The sequence below is a fragment of the Erpetoichthys calabaricus genome, chromosome 2 (assembly GCF_900747795.2).
Source record: "Erpetoichthys calabaricus chromosome 2, fErpCal1.3, whole genome shotgun sequence".
Classification (NCBI taxonomy): domain Eukaryota; kingdom Metazoa; phylum Chordata; class Cladistia; order Polypteriformes; family Polypteridae; genus Erpetoichthys; species Erpetoichthys calabaricus.
In genome coordinates this window covers 289100154-289120435 of record NC_041395.2, presented here as the reverse complement: position 1 = coordinate 289120435, position 20282 = coordinate 289100154, and the positions used below count along the sequence as shown (strand labels likewise).

The 20282-nt window shown below is 33.3% G+C and overlaps 1 protein-coding gene across 4 annotated transcripts in view; it reads left to right on the top strand.

The window, feature by feature from the left end:
• The first annotated feature begins 312 nt into the window (after window positions 1-312).
• Window positions 313-20282, top strand: part of ldb1a (LIM domain binding 1a) — a 176911-nt gene continuing 156941 nt past the window's right edge. For 2 of the 4 annotated variants that reach the window (XM_028795725.2, XM_028795724.2), the window contains exon 1: window positions 313-580. In XM_028795725.2, the coding sequence (XP_028651558.1) occupies window positions 556-580 (25 nt within the window). In that variant the 5' untranslated portion in view covers window positions 313-555. The remainder of the gene's footprint in view (window positions 581-20282) is intronic. The other 2 variants (XM_028795722.2, XM_028795720.2) reach the window with 1 other exon arrangement.

The following is a 20282-nucleotide window of genomic DNA, read 5'->3' as shown; positions in this document are numbered from 1 at the left end:
GCTTTATAACATCAGGCAGCATATTTCTGTTCGTTGCTCAAGTGATCCAGCCAAATTCTTCCACAGGCATCCCAGTGAAGAGCCCCTGCTGTAAGTGAGTGGAAAAGAGAGAGAGAGAGAGAGAGAGACAGAGGGGGCAGAGAGAGAGAGAAAGGGGACGGGAGAACCATGAAGAAGAGAAAAAAATAGCTAGTACATCTTTAAAAAAATCTTCATCACATGGTTGTTATTCTCTGAAATCTGTCTCACAGGTCACTTTGACAGCCCCCCCCCCCTCTTCCCTCTCACTCTCTCTCTCTTCCCCTGTTTCTCTCTCTCTCTCCCTCACTCATTCTCTCCTCCCACCAGCATTGTAATTTGCATATTAATGACTCAGAGCACAGCTAGCTGTACAGGAATATAATTCCTTCTTCCTGCTTCAGAAAGGACCCTTATTTGTGCATTTTATTTCTTGACTGATCCCCCTTTTTCTTGATCTGTAGAGCAAACCCATGCTAGCACCGTGCGAAGTGCACACAACCATTCCATTCAGAGCAGGGTCAAACATGTGAGAAGATGTCTGTAGGCTGTGCTTGCCCTGGTAAGTGCTGTTTTTCCTGTCTAATTCATGTGTAGTCAATTAGCTACAATATCAGGAGTGTTGCAGAGTCTAGGACTTGAGGCCTGTGCATTTTGACAGATGTAGAGCTGGAATGCTAGAGCAGTTGCTGCTTTGTTTCTGTTTCTTTTCCTTTTTTATATCTACTAGAAAAAGAATCCCGATTCTGATTTAAAACAAAAACAGTGTTAAAAGAGACAATATCTCTTGTCTGTGTTTTTGTAGTCTGTATATGCTTGGGTAAGGATTTTTTTCTGCTACAATAAGTGAATTGTTCAGGGAAAAGTTGGATTGTTTGTGTTTTGGTTCGCAGCTTGCATTTGTGACTCCACAGCTGACTAAACAAACTGCAAAGGACATTTTTATTTCTGAGGCACATTTAGAGGGCTGTATTGTTCACAACCATTATAAAATACAAAGTGAAGCTGCTGTTGTTTTTCATTTTTGTTTGAAGGATTGTAGTATATCTGGAGATGAAAATGGAAATCTTTGTTCATATTTACGGTCTAACCAGTGATTTGGCAAGCTAAATATTTCATAATTTCAAAGGTTCAAGTTTATTGTAGTACTTGCCTTTCCAAGGTATTTAGTCATTTATTTGGTTCAGGTGCATTAAGTATTCTTTATGCATATATTAAAAATTTGCCTGAAGTTTTAAAGATGTGTTGTCATGTATTTAGGAACAATTGTTTTTAAGGTTTAGTGATGTTTTTGATTTGAGATTACCTAACCAGATTTCAAATATATGTATGGTATATAATATTCTATACACTTCATATACAAAAAACTGTCATTTTTTTTTCAACAGATGTTTTCTGATATTTATGTTTTCTCACAAATCACAGTCCTATCTAGTAGTAAACAGTTGATAAGCATCCCTGTTGTCATCATCAACCATATGTGTTAGATGTCCAGCTGAAAATCAGGTCATTTCCACTCCATGAAAATTGAATTTCTGTTTGTTAGTACAGATTTGTGATATTATTTATCATAAAATGTTTATTTTTTCTTTGTATGTGCAAGATTCTGGGATTAACTGGTGGAAGTTTTCTTCAATGGGATGTAATGGGAATTCAGGCTTAGCAAACTGCTTTGTGTTATTCTTTTCGGTGTTTGTTAAATCCAACAAGTAAAGCATAACCGGTTCAATTTGTAATTTCTATGTAGTACCTATTCAGGAGACTTGTCTAAAAATGGAAGAGCAGGTGTCTGATCTCAAAGAAGAACAGAATATTCACAGAGTGAGAGAGATGTATTAGGCTGGGCAATAACATCCCTAATAACTTGTCTGTGACCAAAGATCTGTACTCAAAGGTGGACTCAATTATTGTAATGTTTCTCAGGTCAATGGAAGATCATTGTCATTAGCTGACTTAAATGTGATGTTACTTGGACATTACATATGATGGGTGCACACCAGACTTAATGAAGAAGAGTTTCTGGAGGATGCATTGAAGTAACATACCTGCATATCCACTAATGTCTTGATGATTGCTGTTCACAAAAGTGACTTCATCCATCTGTTTAGAAGGCTGTTTTATACAAAAGAAAGGTAATCTGTTGGCTGGAGGCATAGCACAGTTGCTTTCTATGAGGAAGTATAGAAGACGTATAGTGGACATGAGAGTAATGCAGATGTTTCAGCTGGGAAATTGGTGAGCCAACCCAAAAGTTCTAGGGACGAAAAATCATGTTTTTTGTGGTCCTCACCATATAGTTCAAGTTTTGTTCTGTCTCAGTTGTAACTCTACCCTTGTGTGTAAATTAAGTTTCTTTACTTAAGAAAAAAAAATACAAATTTCTTTAGGTGGTGCTGATACATGCACACATTTGTGCAAACTATCTAAGTTAAAGTGTATATAGCACATCGTGTATGTAGCACATCTGCTTTTCTCTAGTGAAAAGTTTCTTGAGATATTTTAAAGCTTCAGTAGATTTTTCCACAGTATATATATCTTTAATTGTCAAATGTTCTTTTATGTGACTTGTTCAATATCATTTACTTAATAGGTGGTAAGAACTCTACTTTTGTGAATTAGTCTTTTAAAATTGTTGTTGTATACATATTTCTATCATTGGGTAATCATCGAGCATGTGAGGCTCAGAAAAAAGAAGGTTTTGATCAGTGGAATCTTGTCTGTCTGTCTGTCCACATGACAATAAGAAGAACAGTTGAATTCAGATTGCTAAAAAAATAAATGTACTTGGGTAAATGTACATATGGTATCCTGCAAATTAAATATAATTTAATGGGCCAATATATATACCTTCAAGTTAAATCTTAAAACTTGTACTGTATTATTTGATTGCAGTGTTTAGACTCTGTTTTGTACTAGTGATGTTGCTTGGCATGTTTTATTTGTTTGTAGTTCTAATTCAAAGATGCTAAATTTAGACATTTAAAATTAGAGTTGTATTTAAAAGTGTATGGGGGTGGATTAATAAATTGATGCACATTACATCTCCTAGTGGTTTAAAAAATAATAAGGATTTCCTATTTTACGTTTTCTGTTGATTTACTGTTTTCATATGTCATGTTGCTTCATTTACTGAATTACTTTATCGGCGCCATCACTGAAGCCTTTTTACTCATTTTAGTTTCATTGTATTAAAATGTTAATTCAGTATAGATTACCACAGCAGACAATAATAACAACATTACCCTGTTTTGAATGTTATTAACAGTATCCTGCAATTGATGGCAATATGCAGATGGATATGCATGTCATTTGTGAGTTAACTGAATGTCATTTTAATAGTACCAAAGCATTAAGCATTTTGATATAAAAGTAGTTTTTGGTAATGTCAAAGTTTATGTTGTTTTAGAAGTACAGAATCATGACAGAACACTTTGAAATTGAACTTGCACATTTTTCCAGGTCTACTGTACTTGGATTTTTCCTATGGAAGATTGATTTGCAAGGCTGGATTGCCCTAGCTTGAGAAAGTATACTAAGATGTTTGTGTGTGACTGGTCCAGTGAAACTTCCTACCCTGTACATAATGCTGACTAAAAAAGCTTCAACCTCCAGACACCCTAAACTGAAAAATGAATGGATGGAAATACTGTATGTATTGAAAGTATCTATCATGGCAGTCTTTGGCTGGATAGTATTATTTTGATCTAAAAGAAAAAGAGTGTACCAACTAGGTTAAAAACATCATGCCAGCAGAACGTTCTGGATCCATGGTAATGAGGAATATTAGGAGAAGTTGCCCTTGATTATTATGTAGCTGTGTTTCAGGCCTAGGAAAAGTATTCTTCTGTATCTAATGTAAAAGGGTAGCCTCTAAGCAATGGTTGTCCTTCATTTACTGCTGGGGGTCCAGTTTGCGCATGAATAGCTGGTTGTAGCCTTGTATGGATAATCATAGATCAGAGGTATAGAATAGGGCTGTCTAAGGGCTGTACATGTGTTTGTTTTAAAGTTGAATGGCAAGTAAGTCTGACTTTGACTCAGAATTAGTTTGTCAGGAACATACAAACATGGGCAACAAAAGTTCTTTGTCAGATGGGTGATTGCCCAAAACAGGAAAGAATGATGGGACATTAGTCAGAGGCTAAGGTCATGAGGAACCGTGCTAGCTGCTCCCAGCTGTATAGTATGGTCCAGATGTATTATCCAGATTATTTATTTTCTTAAGTTTACCTTGCAAATTTCTCTTTCTTTATTTAATAAAATTGAGTATTTATTCTTTGTGCTCTGATGGTCATTAGGTTCAGAATTCAGGACAGTGTTATGAAGTAGCATAAAAACATTTATTATATTCATAAATATATTTAAAATTATCAAGTTTTCAGAGTGGTGACAAAGTGGTTCAGTGGTTAGCACCACGGCCTTATGTCTACAGGATGTTAAGTTAACTGAATAGTATAGATTGGCCTGGGTTGAATAAGTTTGGAAAATATAAAAAAGAGTCAGTTCACAAAATACAATTTAAAATTTTTCTCACCTTGTTGAATGAGTAGATTATCATTTATTGATCAGCATAGAAAATCTGAAGAATGCAAAGACTGAATTTCTAAGCCAAATTCAGCTACAGATATTACTTACAGTATCTGAAAGTTAGCAAATTTAACAAAGAGAGACTCCCTTTGGGAATTTTACATCTAGGAAGTCAATTTGAAAAAGTCTGTCTTGTTATATTTTCATAATATTATCATGTTTGATATGTATAACTCTTCATATAACAGTCATAAGTTCAATCTAGTGTTCAGTTGAGAGAAACCCTGATGAGTAAGGAAATCTTCTTTTAAATTATAAAAGGAAAGAGGAAATCCTTGGAAAAATAATTATCTTCAACTGCTGGTAGATAATACTTCTTGATTTACAGTTTCAGTGAAGGCTCTTTTGGCAGTACATATTACATGATTAGTACAATGTAAAAAACATGCACCGTTTCCTTGAAAACCACGTTTCTCTTTATACAAATACATTTAAGACTTAACTTAAAAAGGGTTCTTTTATTTCACGTTACATTTTATTTATAGCTTAAAAAATGCAGCATTAGTCTTTTGTTTATGCATTTTTACAGTAAATGCACTGTAAAGGAAAAAAGAAACTTACATATTCTGTCATATTTGTTTTGGTTTACTGTACACAAGAATAATATGAAATATTAATAGCGCTCGATAATTCATCATTATTAGACTTGCGGTAAAATAATAACAGCGAAACGTCTTTAGTTTAAGATTAATTGAAAAACACACTAAGACCTTTGTTTGATTCTTTAAATGGTTACTTAACAAGTTTATAGAATTTGGGTGTGGCAATTTAAGAACTACTCTTAAGAACTCCTTTAACTACACATTATAGTTACACTTTAAAGATTATGTACATACAGTTTGGGCTGCTTATGCTAATTATACTTTAGAATATTTTACTTTATAGTAAGACAAAGTCATATGCAATTGTTTGCTATCTTTACACCAAATTAGCAAGTCGGCTTCAATAGAACTATGGTTTATTATCAGATTTTACACATTCATCCTGTTTTCAAAGTAATTCAATATTTTCACTTGTGGGGTATACTGTAGGTCTTTCTCTTATGTTTTAAGTCTTAAGTCTCTCAGTAAATGTGTTGGCAACGAAATGATTTGCAGTAGGTCAATCACTCCACCTTAAATTTAATTTACTCCAGGTATCTGTCATGATTTGATTGCATATAAATAGCAACATTGGATAACTTTCTATGTTTAAGCATCTGCAGTTGTACTAAACAGTGAACATTTCATGAATCTGTGTGATTACTAGATGTTTTAGTTCTTGTTCATACATGTTTGACATCCCAGGGTAACTCAAAACACAAGTAGAATAGAGTAGAATATGAACTGATAAAGCAATTTTAATGCTAGATACTATTGTATGACATTTAAATCATTACTTGTTTGATGCAGAAATTTGTCCGCTTTATCATTTGTTCATCTGGTGTGGCTATGATTGTATGGCGTTATATAAACAAGGATATTAGAACATTGTAAATGTGCTTTAAGTAAGGCTTATTGACATTGGAATCATTTCTTCTTCCTTCCTATTTGCATGTTACATTACCTTAAGAGTAATGTAACTTGAGTCATCTCAATGGAGACCATAGTCTTGTTTTGCAAAATCTAAACAACCTGAATTTTACCTTCCTTTTTGCCTTTTAATTAAAGATAGTTGTTCTTCCTTTAGTGACTGCTGTTGGCATATGTTTTTTACATATTCTATCTGGGTTCTTTTTTATTGTATTTTCTGTGATGCTTGATTTTTTGCAAGATATGTTTCAATGGTCTTGAATGTGTACACATTTTATTTTAAACATTAAACTGTATTGTGCAATATATTCTTGCATCATGTTACTTTAGTGCTGATTTTCTTTCTGATTTCATATTAAAAGAGCTGAACTGTTAATAAAACTTTTTTTTTCATTAGCTAAAAATAACAATAATGAGCAATAAGAAACCCTTGTGAAAACTGCTTATTTTACAGAACATAATAGAGTATCTATGAAAATAAGGTTTTGTGTACAGTTTATGATACAGTAAACATACACATTTAAAAGACATGTCTGGAAAAGGGTTGGTTTTAAAACAGTAACCCTCAAACACTTTCATTGATACTGGGAACTTATCTTTTGATGACTTTTTATTTTTAGCTTTGAACATTTTCATTGCATCCTGATGTGAAGCAAACCAAAACATAGTACACTTGTTAATGAAATGTTTTAATCTTAACTAGACCACTGATGAAAAGCTGAATGGAATCCCATAACCTTTACTGTTTTTGCGTTGGCTTGTGTAGGTTCAGTTACCCATTTTAGCAATCCACTTTCAGTTGTCATAATGTTTATAACTATGATATTAATACAGTGTATGTTCAGGTATACTATTATATTGTATATGTTAGTCTATATTTAAGAACACAGAACATACGAAATTTTACAAACAGTTGAAGACCTTCCAGTCCACCTTTTTCAAGACTGTTTCCTGCCTCAGGGATAGGGTTTTAACATCCCACAACCCTAGATTGGATTAAGCGTAGTCTGAGAATGTTATGTTTATCACTATTTCAAAGAAAAAAAACAAAAAACTTCAGACCGTCTCCTCATATCAACACAAAAAAGGGTCCGTTTGCTTAGCCTGACATACCTGGAATCCTCACAGTCGCTCTTCTCTACACGCTGCCGCAATAGCCCATTATAGTGTCTGAGTATAACATCTGTTAATTTATTTTTACATATTTTTTGGATATACTGTATATTGAGCTAGCATTTTATTAAAGTTTTTTAGTCACAAATCACATTTGTGAATTGTCTAGTATTTTTTTTTATCTATTTCCTGCAAGTCAGCATCACCCATATTGTATTAATAATTAATGTGTATTTTAGCTGCATATTTTATTTTGCACTTTTTTATCAAGCTGCAATTTATAACTGTCTAGTTTTGGAAATTTTAAATTATATTTGCTGCGTTTATTGAATTTTCTTTTTTGTTCAGCTATATTGTTATTAGCAAATTTCACAACTTTACTCAGTATATTCAAATCTGTACCATTAATATAAATTAGAAAAGGTAATGGTCCAAACACAGAGTCCTGAGGCATTCCATTGATTACCACACCCCATGTGGAGTATTCTCTTCTTATTTGTAATCTTAGTCTTTTGCCCATTAACCAGCTTGCAATGTAATTTCATAAGTACTGCAGAAGCCAATAACTTCTAGCCTTCAGGAGTAATCTTTTGTGCAGATCCATTTTTTTGTGCTTTTTTGAAAATCTAAGTAAACCACGAACTTCGCCTTGGCCTAGTATTCTAGTTGCCTGTTTGAAAATGTCTAACAAATTTGTTTTGTGTGATGTTCCCCTTACAAATCCTTTCTGGTTATTTAAAATATAGTTTCAGTAATTTTATAGGAGATAGTGGTAAGGCTTATTTACTAAGATTCATTTTGCCTCCTTTCTGTAGTAACATTTGCAGCTTTTCCATTGTCAGATATTTTCCAATTTGAAATTTATATATACTGTAATACTGTTACTTTGCTTCAGCTGAACTGAATAACTTTCATGTATGGATATACATTTTGGTCATATTTTACAACCAATAGTTATCGCTAAGTTATTGATTAATGATTGTTAACCTTGAAATACCTTACACACAGAAAATAATGTAAAATTAATTTCCCAGAAATTGTTTTATTTATGCACATACAGGGGTACCTGGTATTGCCCATAGTGCAATGAAGTATGTGTGCAGTCACTAAGTAAATTCTCTAGGGTAAACATTTTGCAGTGTATGAAAAAATCAAGCCATTGAGGCCCAGGTGCTAGGGGCTTGTGAATTTGTGGCCATTACATGTAAAAGTCATTTATGGATATGAACTTACAGTTGATGTAAGTGACTCTAGAAATAAGTAGTAGCCTAGGTCAAAATAATTATTTGAATGACTTTGCCATCAGCCACATTGATTTCTATCACTATATACAATGTGATTTCCATTAACAATTGGTAATCACAGTTTTCCTTGGTAAAGCTATGTCATGCTATTGCTCAAAATAATCCCAGGTTAAGCTACATTTGCCACACTTACATTTCACTATCTGAAAAGCTTAAGTGCTGCACTCAGGTGTCTTTTTACTCATTTCGCTTAAAGAACATGTCTCAAAGTAAGTATATATTGGGTTTTGTAATGCAGCATGCAATTACATTTCTCAACACAAAATTCAAATTAGTTGTATAGGCAATATGATTGTTAAGCTAATAATGGTTAATTTGCTCAATTAATAAGGTTGGCTTTAATTTTGCTGTTCATGGATTTCTTCAAAAATTTGTATTAAAATCAGGTATAATATTTATTTAAGTATAATTTGCAGTATCATCTAGTGGCCAAAGTCTAGGATTTGAAACACTAATACTGTCAGTTCTTTCTCTAGCCCTTTACAGAGCACACTTGCACACAAATTCACACTCATATATAAAGTGTTAATTCAGAGCTATCAGTTAACTTAATATGAAAGTCCTTGACATGTGGGACCAAAACATTTGCAGACATTGGGATAATATGTAGACTTTTCAAAAAGTAACTGGGTCAGGATTTGAATCCAGTCTTGTTAAGCAGTAATAGCTGAGCCATTGTGCCACCTTAATGTTTATCTTCTTTTTCATACTGGACTCTATCAATAAAGTGCTTAATGAAGGTTTCAGAAACAGTAATATGAATACAGATGTTCATGTATTATTTTTTACTTGTGTCAGCATGCAGCCTTATCATACAAATGATTGCTGATAATGTAATACAATCCTATGTATTTGAGTTAGCTGTGAAACAAAAAAAATCCTGTGAGAATTGCTTCTCAGCAAACTTTTAAGAATAAAGGAAAATGACTTGATCATGTTTGCTGTTTTTAGATCAATCTCTTCTATAACAATGATTACTTTCACATGAGCACAATATTAATTTGTAAAAAAAAAACACTTTCTTTATTATTTTGTTTCTATGGATATACATTCTGCACACATTTATACTAAGAGACTGTGAAAACATTTGTTTAAAGAATGCTCACTTTGATTTTTATCTAAGTTCTCGTTATACTGCTGAATGTCTTTTTGGCAGTTCATTTGATAAACAGGCCAAATTTTAGTGGATAACATTTGTTTAAAATTAACTAGATTATGTTCACAAGAGTACATTTTTTACAAGCATAGTCATGGAATTTTCCAGAGATGCATGTCCTATTTGGTTACTTTTACTGTTTGTGAGGAGACAAGAAGAGAATTAGGAAACCCAACCAGTGGCACTGATGGTGTTTCTAAAATTTAAAATTGTACTAAGGTATCTGACCTTTTAATTTTAACTCCTCTTGTTCCAAACAGAAAACTAATCAACAGTTTTAGTTTTGCATGATTAGCAGAAACAAGTAAGAATTTCACTGTACTCCGTATATGTGACAATAAGGATCCTATAATGACGGTATAATAAAAACAACATAAGGAATTAATTTATTAGTGTAAAATGTAAAGAATAACATTTTTCTTCATATTTCTTGATAAACGGCTTTTGATATTTGGATTATGAACATAGCACAGATTCATTAGTAAGCAGAAATAATATAGGGAATAATAAGTTCATTTAAATAACCAAATATCATACATCAGTAAAATTTATTGACCAAGGGAAGGACCCTGAAGTTTTCATGACTGCATTATTCAGATTTTCCAGTAGCTTAAACCTTGTTGCAGATGCCTTTATGTAAGGCTGAGATTTTATAGCTCATTGTACACAGGTGGCAAAATACAATGAATATACCTTTAATTTCATACTTAACTGCCAGTGTTTTATTGCTGACAGGTTTATTTTTAGTGTCTGATTTCAGTACAGACATCATATTATACATTTGTATGTTGAACATTCCAGAGTAAACATTTGATAAAATGCTGCATGCAATGTGAAAACATGAATTTTTAGGTTTTTCAGAAGTTCAAAAACAGAAAAAACGGTTTTGTTTCTGATTAAATCTGGGAGAGAAACAACAGCCATTAATCCTCTGCCTGTCTCACTGATGTTTCTGAAAAGCTGTGCCTCTTCAAGCATAAAGTCACATGATTCCCTTGATTAGAGGAAAATTATATAAAGCACTAAAATGGCAACCAAACAAAAGACAGGCTGTTTAATCCTGCATAGCTTAGTGTGCTCGGGCCTTGGTGCACTGACAAAGGTGGAAAGGGGGAGATTTCTTAGGAAAAAAAGGTCCAAATTATACAGTAGGAGGACAGTTTTAAGGTAGCAACATATAGCAAAATGACCTTATATAAACAGAATCAAAGCCAGTTTTACTTTGAGTTATGCTTTGTTTTGTGTTTGCTTTATGAAAAAAATGCTCAGAAAATATAAAAGCAAATTTTACTCTCCATGTATAAGCATAGTAATAAAGGTTGTTGTTTCCAATATTTTAATATGCGTTTGTCTTTTATTTCCTTGCATTTTTTTTATATTTGTAAAGGACAGAAGAATTGCTTGTTTATTTCCTGTGTGATAAAATGCATCTGGTTTGTCTTCCTACCAAGAATTTTAGCAAGGAGTCTAAATGTAAAGAAAACAGTATATTTAATCTACCATACAATACATATAAGTGAGGTATAAAACAGATAAAACAAGTGCTGACAAAACCGACAAGCATCCATGAAAAAAGTTAAACCATTCCTTTCTAATCTGCAATCACTATTTTTCTTATATGGGACTCTGGGCTCTTCAAACACACCTACAAACCCTTTCCCCAAACTCTTCTGTCTTGTCCTGTCTCATCTACTCGTCTCTCTTTAAATGTTATTCTTATTCTTATTTCTGAAGTGGCTTGCTTTGGTTACTAAGAAACACCAAGCTAGAATGACCTGTAGCCACCCATAATTTCCCAGCACCCCTGACTCCTGTGTAATTGTCACAGGTCACAGTTGTGTTTTCAAGACAGCCCAATAAGTTGTCAATTTCCTTGAAGAACAGCAACGTTCCACTCTTCTTAGTCAGGGACCATATGCTGGTCTCTAGACCTTGGGTGACAGAGTCGTGCCAGCCTGTAGCAGAACCTGACCTTCCCAATGTGGCAGATAAAGGACCTTTTTGTTTTGCCACTGTGGTTTTTATTGTATATAAAATCATTCTATTTTTGCCATACTGGTAACTAATAATATTCTTATTAAGACCTTAGCAGCTCTCCAAACCTGCCGGAGAATAAATGTTGTCATTATTTCTCTTTTTTTTTTGTTTTTTGATTTAAAAACATGATCATAGAGAAACATTTTCCAAATAAAGAAAAAAGATACACCAAAGTATAATACATAACTTTAAATGGCTATGTTAGGATTATATTTAAAAAATACTAGATCGTGGATTAGTTGAGGAAATGACCTTTTATTATTTAGATGGGTGTGGGAGGAATTTGGCGAATGTAACATGTTTTTCCTTAATTAACATTAAATGTATTGTATTGATGAATACTCTTCATTCCACTCTGATTTTAAATCAGTGATTTTTGATGACAAACTGCCTAGCTCTAAAACTTACCTAATCATTTTTGTCTCCAAATGATGTTTACATGTCTTTTTAAGCAATTTTGGTGGTCCTCTGAATATAGGTAACACTGCTTGGATATTTGAGTACTACTGGGAGATTTTCATAAAAGCTGAGAGTTATACAGATGGATACCTTAATTTTTTTTGTTTGTGAACAGTGTGCAAATTATACATGTAAAATATTATTTGTTGTGGACACTAACAAAATTGGGGAAGTTTGGCTCCTTAAATTTGAATGTCAGGTCCAGCCAATTATTCTTATTCTGTTTCCACAAAGTATCCATATATATTATCTTTTGAGTGTTTGAAATTTGATGCTTAAATCACAGCTCATTTGGTTAAATGGACAATAGGATGTTTCTGATGCAGTAGTATGTTTTCAAGTATTTGTCAATACTTGGTTTTAATGTTCCAGGGTTTCTTTTAAAAAGTGCTAATAGAATCCATCAGATCCAAAACATTCCTTCCAGACTACTGACTTGCATCAAAGAATATTTTAAATATATATATAAATATTTATATGTAACTAAGGACTTTTTCTGGGTACATTACAATATATATTCTGATATTTTTACCAAGCCTTGTCTGTTTTATATAACCCAAGAACATTCAGACAGCTGTAACACCAGTATATATTTGCAATTTATTGAGATAAATCCTGCAGAAACCACCTGGAGTATTGGGAAGACTTTATTTTATCAGATTGTGTTAAACAAAATTATAACTTTCAGGATTTATTTTACACAAATTTGATGGCATCTCTGCAAAGCATTTCATTGCACAGCATGACTTTCAGAAAGAAATCTATTTATTAGAGAAATCTATCTATTCATCCGTCCTGAAGCTGCTGATTTCAGTCCAGACTTATGGAGAGCCAGAATTAGTCTGAACCAGCCTTTTATACTCATTAGTAATTAATTTAGCTGCCCAGTGTGGAGGGTGCTGCAGAGGTTAGCACTCCTGTGTGCAACTCTAGAATCTTGTGTTTAAATCCCTGCCTAGACATTAACATTTTGGAGTCTGAACATTTTTCCTTTGTCTCAGAGGATTTTTCTCTAGGCATTCCATATTTTTTTCTCGTATTCCATAGATATGCTTATTAGGTAATTGGTGACTGTAAGTTACCTTTTAATATATTTGTTATTTTAGAATCAAACACTCACCTGCAGCACGTCATGATTATGGAATACCCTTAACTGATTGCAAAGTAAAGAAAAAGAATACCCCCCCCCCCCCAATAAAAAAACCTCTGGTTCAATAAAACTAAACAAAGTCCTTTGAATATTTAAATTTTTATTTAGAAGGTTACAAAATGATTAAAAATCATTACAAAAAACAGGAATGTACTAAAAAGGGGTATCAGGCAAACCTGAAGTGAACAAAATCCAACAGATGTAAATCAGAGTCAGTGTCTTATAGCATGGGTCAAAACCACAAAATTTAAGAATGAAAACAAAACGTATAATCTTCAAACTTCTTCTTAAGTACCCCTGAGCATGAACCCCCTGTTGCAGTGTTGGGTGACCACGTTCCCCCTAGGCTGCATACAAAGGATACAAAAAACAGGTATTAAAAAAGAATAGACATTAACAAACTAACTTTATACATAAATACTAAATCAATAAAAAATATAATACCTCAGAAAACAAAATAATTAATATTTACAAAACATTTCTTAAGTGAAAATAGCAAAAATATTAAACAAAATGAAACAATTAAATTAAGGATGAAACCCTGGCTGAAACATAACAAAACTCAGCAAGATTTCTGGGATCACACTTCCTTGTAACAATTAGGCACATTATGGAAACCAAAACCAAAATGGTGGTGCTCTTAAAAAAACTCGTTTCAGAAATATATGCATAATTTTAAACAATCAAAATGAAAGTGACATAAAGTGAAACTAAAGTGCACCCTTCAGTCAGCAAGGCAATTCACTCCCCCAGGTGTCTTCTTGTCCATTGTAATATAAATGCCTTTTATATGTATGCTTTTGTGTGTTCTATAGTGTTTTTAAAAAAATGATTCTGTTTTTGTGGTCTTTTTCAAATTGACTTCTTTTTTGTAAAGTTTAATATTATTATTGTCTTGTTTCTATTGCTAAACAGTGCCTTGCATGACCATCATGCTGCTGATGTTACGGGATTTGATAAATATAGTGATGGTCTAAACACTCACTATCCCTTGATGAATGAATTTACATCTCTCAAGTATTACCATAGTTGCTTTATTTTCCAATTAGGCCCTAACACTAGGTTTTCTGGTTCTTTTGACTTTCACTTTGACTTCTACTTCTGATTCAAAATTTATTCTTTGGTTCATGGCAGCTTAGTTATTTTGCCTCTTTTTGGCTTTGACTCCTGGCTTTTCCGACCATGTCTTTCACATATGTGTATCTTCTCCTGGTCTTTTTGTTTCCTCACAATAATTCTTGGACATTATATATGTCTCACAACACCCATTTTACCAACCCAAGCTTAAAGTAACTGGATATCTTGGTTGATTTATTATTGTGGTTGCTTTTCTTTATATGTGTTATTAAAAAATTGCCATTTATCATTGTTTTTCATTGTTCATACAATAACAGTAATATCATATTCAGGAATACATTAGTTTTAATGTTTCTTTGCTTTAGTGTATTAATAATTTTTATTTTTTGCTTTTATGATTCTATTTTGTTCTCTTAATGGACACTGTGATTTTCATGGTGCAAGATGTAGGACATTAGTGGGCACAATGATGGAAGTGATACTGAAGAATTATATCAATTCAACTCCAGTATCAAAGAAGGCAGTAGGCAACCACTTGAAGGAAGGACTTTGTAAGGCACTAGCATGCCAACAACATAAAAAATGAAAAACATTCCAAGAAAGAACTTTGTGATATTAATTCTGGTTCAACTTTAATAAAATAAAGAAGGATATAAATTAATTTTGTGTACTAACTTGGCTAACATCCCGGAATATTTTCCTGCAGACTCAAAATACATGTGTTCTTAGGTGGCATGATTCCCTGAGATATTCTGAATTATTTTAATACTTATTGAAATCATTCTTTTATTCAATAATTTGCTTTACCATAACATCATTTTGATTTTTTGCAGGTGCATATTGTTGCTATACTGTTGTTAGGCCAACACATGGGTAATGTGACATCTGACATCATGGCAGCCATGATATAAAAATCTGGTAGCACACAGCTCACAGTGTCCACATTTTTGGACTTTCTATATAAACCCTTGCCAGTTAGTAGTTTATTTGTCTTTTGGTTTTGAACTCAAATTAAAGTCCATTTTGAATTATTTTTATTTTGCATTTTGGATTTGGTGCATAATCTTTCTTGAATGCACAAATTTTGGGTCATCTTTTGCTTAGCCCTTTTCTGTACTGTTTTTTTTCTTTTCTTTTGTCCTTTTCTATTTTAGTCACAGGTAAAGTACCTGGAAAATCCAGTCTGTTCCATTACATAGGACTTTAGGCAAGAGGTGACTTTAAACCTCTGTGTTGGACTCACATCCACATTAAAGTCAGGCAGCCACCAAAACACAGTGCCCTCTGCCAGATTGTCAGACAAATGCACCCCTGAGTGATAATCAACATGCAACGCTCTTTAGGTGGTATTTGGTATTTATGGCACCTATTGTGTCACCAGAAGTCTATTACCCTACCATAAGCTTTCATATTTACTCCCAGTCTGTGCCTCTCTCTCAACCTCTTTTAAGGGTTTTCAGTAAAATATTTCTGTCATGTGCTGCCTTTTCCTGGTCGGTAACCAAGCCATCTTTGAAAATATACAGCCTGCATAAAGAATTTAAATGTCATTACCTACTATGCCATCAGTTAAGTATGGATGTTTGATATAATCTCAGCAGAATGGTGCTGAAGTTTGTTTAGGTTGCTGCAAGGGCTATTAGATCATAGCTCATATCTTGGCTTCTTGTATGTAAGCTCTGGTTATTGGCAGTATTATTTAATGCTGATTGTATTCTATTTTTGGGAAGGACAATGGAAGTAGGGACCCCTGGCAGATGTGCCTAAAGTAATCAGTTGTCCCATATTTGAGGGGTTTTTAGACTAGTGGTGGTTGGTTCACAAAAGGCAGTATGTTGGCTGTATGCACTGTGTTTCCTCACCTTTATTAACTGTTGCTGGATATTGTTCTTGTATTTAACATACATGTATAAGATAAAATAATATTACTATATCATATGCAGTAATTTAATATGATTTATACCAGGTGTAGGACCACTGTAATCTGTATTTGGAAGATCTGATTTATACCAGGTGTTGGACCACTGTATTCTACAGTATGTTTGGAAGGGATGGAACAGTGGAACAAAAATTATAGCTGCTGAATACAAAAACTTAGGGTTACCATAGTTTTTTTCACATTTACACAATTTTTCTATGAATTACTTAATACCCACTCATTTAACTGGGACATTTAGATTACTTCCTAGAGCTATGCAGGAAATTAAAAAAAAACAAATACTAGTATTCTACAGTAGACACAGTTATGGCTACTGCTTCTGCTTCATAATTCCAGAGTCCTGGTTTCAAATCCTAACTTACCTTTGACATGCATGGAGTTTGTACATTCTCTCCATATTCAAGTTGGTTTTTCAATTGCATTTTTTGGTTTCTTTTTCTTGTACCAAAATGTGTGTTGTCCTTTAATTGGTGGCACAAAATTGGCCAGGTGTGAATGAGGGTGTCTGTCTGAGTATACCTTGTGATGGTCTGCTGCCCCATCTGAAGCTGGTCCTTGAAACAGCACTCAGTGTTATGGGAGAGGCTTAAGCCTAAGCCTATGCAACCTTGAACTAGATAGGTGGATTAGAAAATATATAAATGCATGCCTTATACTTTATTTTTATTAAAATAACTGAATAATAGAGTATTTAAGATATAATTTAAAATTTAAAAAAGTTTAAAATGCCAGGTTATAGTATCACAATACTAACTTAGCTAAGGTGTACTTCATAAGTAGAATCCTTATTTAGCATCTAGCCAGATACATTCAAGGTTTTTTTTACTCTGTTTTAAGTTTATAGATACACCTAGTACAAATAACCCAACATGCCTCTTCTTCGTTATAGTGAGAAGGTGATTATCAAAGTTGACCTGTGCTTGTCTTTAATTGAGACTTGATTAATAAGACCAAGTAGTTCTTTGCAAAGTAAAGGCAATGCTATCTTATAGCCATTTAATTTACTGTTATGAGGCTGCCATGTGCCTTTAAGTGTTACCTACAAATGGTTGTGGCAAATAACTCATGCGCATTGTAGATTGTAGACCTGTAAAATGAACAAAAACATTCTTTTGTTGACAGCAATATTTTTTTCTAGGTGTACATTTAAATCATGAAACTTTTATCTCTAGTGCCATCTTTTGAATATGTGTTGATGTGCAAGTAAATACTCGTATTTGCAATAATTACTCCTACTGTTAAATCATTTTTAAACATACAAGAATAATTAGTGAGTTATTGACATGACCAGTGCCTGGATGCGTTTCCTGCTGTATGTTCCAAATATGCTGCAGCAAACACACACTACTCAGGATGTTAGTGGCCTATCAGCTGCTGTGATTATTGATTTGTCTCTCTCTTTGACAAAACCTGTTCTTGTGCCTCTGTTAGCCTTCATTTCATTTTCACCTGCCTACTCTTTTCAGTCTACATCTAGACACTCAGATTAGCTTATTAAAATTTATATTTGAGTGTAAAAGAACATACCCAGCATAGATATTTCAAGTGCAAATGAAATATTTGCTTTGATTTGTCCGAAAATAAAAAATATTTCACAGTAAAATGTGACAAAACTTGGTTATGAGGAAGTTCATGTTTATTTAAAAGAAATAAAACTACTAAAATCAGCAGCTTATTTAAATTTTTATAAACAATTACAATGGAGTCTGAAATTAAACCTAATAGTTACGGTCATTCTTATGATTGTTTCTGTGGTTTAACAAAGTTCTGCTCATAATATAAACATTTGTATATATCGAAAACATTTTACAAAATCATTTCTAAATGTATGCCATTATATAGAATGTAAATAAGAGAAAGTACTTACTGATGAGAGGTGTAGGTAATTTACATATAGTTCAGAAAATTATTTCTGAATATAGATTTGATTAATGAGCAAGAAACAGTCAGTGTTTAGGCACTCCATGAATATTAATGTGAATTAATTTGAAAATTGACAAGAAATATGTGCAAGAGACAGTGGTCTTTGTGGTCTTGTTTGCACAACTCTGTGCATTTACATTATGATTTTCATTAACATCACAATACTTGCTCAGTAGTTTACCTTGTGCTTTTTGAGAAATAAATTTTTCCAAGGTTTGAGAATTTATATTCAGATGCCGAAATAACTGTGGTTACAATATTGTACATTTATTACTGAAAATATATCTTGTATGAGTTAAGAGTAAGCAGCTGTAAAAATTGAATGCAGTAAATCAAAACGGTACTAATTAATAAAAAATAAAAAAAAACTTTACCATTAGACAGTAACAGAAAGATGTTCTTTAAGCAATTTTGCATATACTTGGAATAAAGGTTTTAAATAAAATACTATTTTTCAATGTTTTTAAAATATTGAAATTAATAAATCTTTATCAGATATGCATTTAAATATAGGGCTGGCAAAGTGGTGCAGTGGTAGCGATGCTGACTCACAGTAAGGAGACCAGGGTTTAAGTCCTGGGTCCTCCCAGCATGGCATTTTCATGTTCTCCCCATGTCTGTGTGGATTTCCACCATGTGCTCTGGTTTCCTCCTACTGTCCAAAGATATGCAGTTTAGGTGACTTGGCAATGCTAAATTGTCCCTAGTGTGTATTCGGTCTGTGACTGTATGTGTTCACCCAGTGATGGACTGGCACCCTGTCCAGAGTTTGATTCTGCCTTGTGCTCTGTGCTAGCTGGGATAGGCTGCAAAACCAACCCACAACCTTGGTCTGGATTAAGCAAGTTAAAAAATGACATGCCATTTAAAAAAATATCTAAATGGCCAACCCCAGGAGGCCCAGGTTCATCAAAGAGATTAGAGCTTTAAAATCCCATGTACTCATATGCTCCAATATGTTTTGGTACTTAAAACAGTGACTCTGGAGCTTAGAAATAGGGTGAAATTATAGAAAATTGTGAGAAGGGGTGGAAAATTGATTTCTGTTATCTTGACAAAATTTCCACATCTTAGGGAGTTGAACATTGTTTAACAACTCTTCTCGCCTCTCTTGTGTGGGAAGAAAGTAAATTAGTAAGTCTATCTGTAAAATTGGTAGGTGGATACCCTTTATTATTGTTAGACACAATTCTGTTTGCAACAAGGTTATACAGACAGACATAGTTAGATAAAGTAGTGTAACATAAATCAAGAAATACTTCAAGGCAGCAGTGTTTCCTTATGCATAAAAGTATGGAGAGTTCAAGTTTGGATATGGAACATACAGGGTGGTTCAGATCTAACTTTTAATGCAATGCAATAATTGCATAATTAGATCTGGACCACCCTATACAGTAGATCTGCTAGCCTAACAAAATTATTATGTTGCACCTTATATAATTTAGAAATTCTACATGGAGACAGTGCCTTTTTATTGTTTCCCATACAGTTCCAAATGTGAAGTTACATTTCAGAACTGGTCAGGTTAAGTTATTTTTTTCTCTTTGTTCTCTGACACATGTAACATTTCTGAATGCAGCAATATGTGTAAAAATAAATGTAACAATCAGGTTTTAAAAAGTGTTTTCTGTGATTAACAACTAAAAAAAGAAGTGAACAATTACAACATATTTTAAAGCAAATAGATAAAAGAAAACAGCCCCCTGTGAGGAGAAGAAAGGAAAGGCAGGACAACTACAGTGCAAGAAAGGAAAGGCTAAGAGGAAAGTCTGAAAACATTAAAATATCCCACTTCACAAATCCCTGGCATGTCATGCAGCAGACATAGAATTTTTGATCACCAACCAATCCAGGACATACACAGTTCAAGAAGAACCAGATTATAGAAAGAAGGCCTGCAGAAATTAGGATGTAGAATTAAGCAATATTCAAAGACCAACACAAGGAAGAGAAGAAAGGTACAGGAGAAACATATATATATAGAGAGATAGAAGGGAATATCAAAATA